Source organism: Limulus polyphemus, unplaced genomic scaffold (genome assembly GCF_000517525.1).
Source record: "Limulus polyphemus unplaced genomic scaffold, Limulus_polyphemus-2.1.2 Scaffold723, whole genome shotgun sequence".
NCBI classification, from domain to species: domain Eukaryota; kingdom Metazoa; phylum Arthropoda; class Merostomata; order Xiphosura; family Limulidae; genus Limulus; species Limulus polyphemus.
Window position 1 is genome coordinate 299,738 of NW_013666333.1, and position 5,243 is coordinate 304,980.

General features: G+C 39.5%; 1 protein-coding gene across 2 annotated transcripts in view; it reads right to left on the reverse strand.

The window, feature by feature from the left end:
* LOC106460178 (survival of motor neuron-related-splicing factor 30-like) overlaps nt 1-5,243 on the reverse strand; it is a 63,969-nt gene that overhangs the window by 29,465 nt on the left and 29,261 nt on the right. For both annotated transcript variants that reach the window (XM_013919864.2, XM_022386829.1), the window contains exon 3: nt 488-645. In XM_013919864.2, the coding sequence (XP_013775318.1) occupies nt 488-645 (158 nt within the window). The remainder of the gene's footprint in view (nt 1-487; nt 646-5,243) is intronic.

A 5,243-nucleotide genomic window follows, 5' to 3' on the forward strand; every position in this document is an offset into this window, starting at 1 on the left:
TTGGATATTTATAGTATACAACTTGTCCTGTTAGATGCACTGCTTCTGCTATTTGTTTAGATTTTCTTGGATTTTTTTTCTTTTTACTTCATAACCCTGCTTTATATTTCCCATCTGAAGACTGAAGCACCACTTGGAATATTCAATTGGTGGAGTTCAACAGTAAAATAAGGCAGCAGAACACCAACAGATTGTGAACTATATGTATGCATTTAGGGGTTTGCCATGCAAAGAAAGATTTATAATGTAAGGTATCTGTTAATCATTCAAAATCTGCTATCTGGATAAAGAGTGAATTGTACTGGAAGTCTGACTGGTAACAAAAAAGGTATCTTGGCACAGAATATTCTTAAATTTTGCAGAGTATTTGTCAGATTAGTTTATGAGTATGCCTGTCTTGCTTACCTAAATGAAGCAAAATTGAATTTCAAATCTTTTAAACTTTAAACTGTAAGTTTTATCTTGAAGTAAAAAATTATCAACTTACTGTCCATCATCAGACCATGGGGCTGAACACTTGTCTCCAGGTTGCCAACTGTATTTGATCTGCTTTGGACCAGTTCCAGCTTCTTCAGTTAATGCTGCTGTTCCAACTGTATCACTTGAACCAGCTTTAAGAAGCTCTTGTGTTAAGTTTAAGACTTCCTAGAATACAATTTTCCATTTTAAAAGTTTCCTTTAGTTCTCATTAACTAAATACTGATGGGGAATGTTATAAACTTTAAACAAGTAGAAAGTCTAACAAACACTGAAATACATAGAGTTTACATTAATCCACAGCTTACCAATGCTCCATCTTTGAAGAGAAAATTATTTTATTAACTCCTATTCTGATTAATTGTTTTCAATCATTTTTATCTTATGTGCTAAATTTAGTTCAAATAATCATCTCTTGTAAATAAATCAGCTATTTCATTATGCAAATTTTTGGTGAAATACAAAGCCCGTGGTTTCAGAAGCAAAGATGTTGCTGTCTGGTTTACATTCAACTCAGAACACACCTTGTGTATTCACATGTGGAAGGTGAGGTGGCAAATTTGATGAGAGGTAACACAGTACAAGGTATGCTGGGAAGGGGACAATGAGAAATAAGCCAACTGGATCAAATGATGAACCCAATTGGTGAGGGTAAAAGGGGGGAGATCTCTGGACAAAGAGGGTTGTCAAAGGATAAAGAGACAGGAACAGGAACCATGGAAGGAAGCTGTGCGGGCAATATAACAACAAAGAGCACACCCAACACATAGAAGCTGAAACCACGATATGATGTAAATAATGGAAAATGAACGTGTTAGGGTTGGTCCATTTACTCTATTGTAGGATTTCCTCCAGAGGTCGACGAAGATGAGGTGTAAGATTTGATAAGAGGTAACACAGTACAAAGTATACTGGGAGGGAACAAGCAGAAATAAGCCAACTGGGTCAAAAGGGGAGAAATCCCTGGACAAACCAACAAACTGTGAAAAAATGAAATCTAAACCCACATAGACAGAACCAGCACTAAGCCACACCTCAATGTCAATGGAACCAGTCCCAATGAAGACCTGTGAAACCCAGACCCGAGTTTCCAAAAAAAACAAGAAAAACACAGACAGACAAACAACCTATCAACGACAACCGAAGCCTCCCTCGAACATCAAGAAGACTGTTATTTGTGACCCATCGCCCGCGATACGCCAAATCCGATGACAATCCCCCAGTCACCACATTGCCATGATGACATACATGAACCTTATGTTGACCAAGATTACAATCAGATGTTTCTGTCATTTCCATAGACCTTCAATGACACAATATGCTGATATATATATATATTAACCTTGTTGTTTTCTTTTCCTTTCAGCTACCACCAAGCACAGTCACGGTATTTATTTGGCCATGAAAGTGGGTTTTCTCGGGGTACTCCCATTTCCCCCCACAGCAAAATTATTCCTATTCAGATATTTTTGGATCCTGTGATCCCAACCCTGAAAAGAGACCATAGTAAGTCTAAGTTCAAGCTAAAAATCTAAGTTCAAATCAACGTCAATAATAAATAACTCCTTTCAAAATTAAAAAGCAACACTGCAGATAAATGCATTCTTACCATGCAAGCATTTATCTTCAAAACACTAATACTCATCCAGGAACTCGTTGCTCATGTGACAGCCTTGGTCCTTCCCACTGACGTCGGATATCAAAATGCTGCACCGATCTTCCCCGACCTTCTTCATGGCTTCCCGACGACAACACAATCCACAACTTACAAAGAAATCCAAGAGATAACATTAAAATTCACTAAAAGAAACAACATTCACGAGCGGGTTGAAGGGAAACAAAAGTTCCCAAGCACCTCAGTTTGGAAGGGAAGACAACCTAAAAGCTTCTCTTCTCTTCCTTCAAACTAAATAACTGCCACAATTAGTTTTTTTTTTTTTGACAAAGAGGGTTGCCAAGGGATAAAGAGAGGGGAACAGGAACCACGGAAGGAAGTGTGCGAGAAGTATAACAATGAAGGGCACACACAAGACATAGAAGTCAATCTGGATTGGGATGGGGGTAGAGATGAGAAATAGAGGGTAGAGAAAGAGGCAAAAAGGAGTTACCCTCACAGAGCCACTGAGGTTTTGGGGAGGAAGGAACGATCTGGAAAAAAGAGAAGATAGGTATGGTGGTAAAGAGTGCATGTATCGTTGATGGCGATCAAGTAAGACTATTGATGTCCACAGGCCAGAAGAAGGAAATATGCCTTAAGGGACAGGTGAAACAAAGAACACGAGGATATAAGTTCGAATGGAGGTAAAGTAAGGGAATGGAAGACCACATTAATATCTCAATCTGGAAGGGCAGGTTGCTGAGGAGGTCAATAAACCCAGAAGGAATGGATAACATGGTAAGGATGGGTGAGAGAAAAATCCTGTGGTAATGGGAAAGGCTAAAGGTATGGGATAAAGCTGACTGATTACTTGAAATCGAGGAGACTGAAAACTCACGTGAGAAACTCGGAAACACCAGCAACAGTAGGGCGAGCAGTCGGAAAACCCTGAACCTGGGCCCACATGCAAAAGACCTTCCACTTTCACTGATATGCTTCCATGGAGGAAGGAAGGATGGATTAAGCCAAATGAGAAGCTAAATGACAGGAAACCAGATCTCCTTGCCAATAACCAGACAAAAGTCACGAGTGAAGACAGAGGACTTGAAGTGCGGGAAGTGTAGAACTGTTGACCGGGATTGACAAAGCAGGTTGGATAATAATGTAAGTGGTACTGGAGTGGCATGGATCAGGGAAACTACCCAATGAAGTAATCGGATAGGAGGAAAAACATATAGGAATTTGTGTGCCCAATCCTGGCTGAAAGCATCTAGAGACAAAGCCCGAGGATGAGGAACCGAGGACAAAAATAGGGGTAACTGGTGACTGAGGGCAGTGGCAAAAGCATCGATGTGAGGAACATCCCACAGACTGCAAAGCCACCGGAAAACGAGAAGATGAAGGGAACACTCTGTCGAGTAAACCTTGTTGGGGCAGGAAAGATGATCCACCACCTGGGATATGACATTAAACTAATGTGTTGTGCATAGGCCCAATAGAGGACATCCAACATGTGAAAACAGAGGAATCTCAACTGGGTGCCGCCTTGGTGATTGATATAAGCCACCACCATGGAACTGTCGGAATGGATCATTACCAGACAATATTTGGCAATGGGAAGAAAGTAATCCAAAGCATGACAAACTGCTAGGAGCTCTAGGATGTTGATATGTAAAGATTTTTTGGCTAGAGACCAACGACCTGAAGCCTCCTGGTGATGGACCCATGCAACCCAGCCTTGAAGGGATGCATCTGTAAACACATGTAAGTCTGGATGAGGAGGAGGAAACAGGACACCCACCAATGTGCGAGTCTTGTCCAACCACCAAAGGAATTCATCTACAAAAGAAGGAGGAAGGATGATAGGAGCATCTAAGGAATTCCAAGCAAGGTTCCATTGAAGGGAGTGCATGCATGCATGGCCAATGGGGATTATGGTGTCATAGAATACCACATTCTCAAAAGCGACAGAATCTTGCATGCAGAAAGTGAGGGAGCAGACAGGGCGTGGTGAAATGACAATTCCATAGAACAAAGTCTGAGAAGAGAAGGTTTGACCCAACTGAGGCGAGTGTTGAAAAAGACACCCAAATGTACAAGGTATTGGGTAAGACTTAGAAAGGACTTCTCCAATTTGATTAATCAGCCTACCCGAGCAGCTTCATGAAGGAGCTGATGAGTGTGACAGGGTAACTTCTGTTTGCAATAAGCCAGAAGTAGCCAGTCACCCATGTAAAAATAGAAATGCAGCCCCAGGGCATGAAGATGAAGAGCAAAATACGATTTGAAACACAAAATCAGACAAAAAAAGAAAGATATTCAAGTGCAAGTGCTGCCAAATGACAAGTGACAGTTCAGTAGAGGCACATAGAGGAAATCACGTGTGTCATGTGAGTGAACTATGATCATATTTGTGGACAGATGACGCATGATGATCTGCATAAGACACACGTTGGAATCATTTGATTCCAATAGGGAGGTGCGGAAGGCTTGCAGCATGCATAATAAAAAAGTTCGTACATAGAAGGCAGCAATGAATGAGAATAGCTAATCTTATGAGGGGAGGGAAGTACGTATCGGAATATACAGGAGGAACTGGATAGAAAATTTAAAAACTTGTTAATATGTAACTTTTGTAAAAAAATGATTAAAAACTCTGGATAAATAACATTAAAAACCTTTCTAGTGACACACCAGAGAAAATTAAAACACAAAATGTCAAACAATGTAATTAAAAACCAAATAGTTCATAAAAAACACTAATACATCCATCTCAGGATTAAAATCTGTACACACTACTACAACCAAAAGCCTCCACTTTAATTGTTCTCCCACACCAAATTTAATTAAGCAAAAAATTTGAGTTGTCAATAAACTTAAAAACAATAAAGATATCCAAATACTGACTAAGGAGGAGAAACTGTGATTCTAGATTTAAAAAATAATAATATGACATTAAATTCAATGAATTATTAAGTGATTCTATGGTATACAAAAAAAACTGACAGAAAATCCACACTTGTATGGCCTTCTAAAAGTCCATGCAATAACCTACCATTTCATCAAATTCAGTTTCATCTATTCAGCCACATATAATCTGTCTAAATACCACAGATTTATTATGCCTTTTAGTTGGTAATAATCAATATTTAAGAAAAAGTTTTGAATT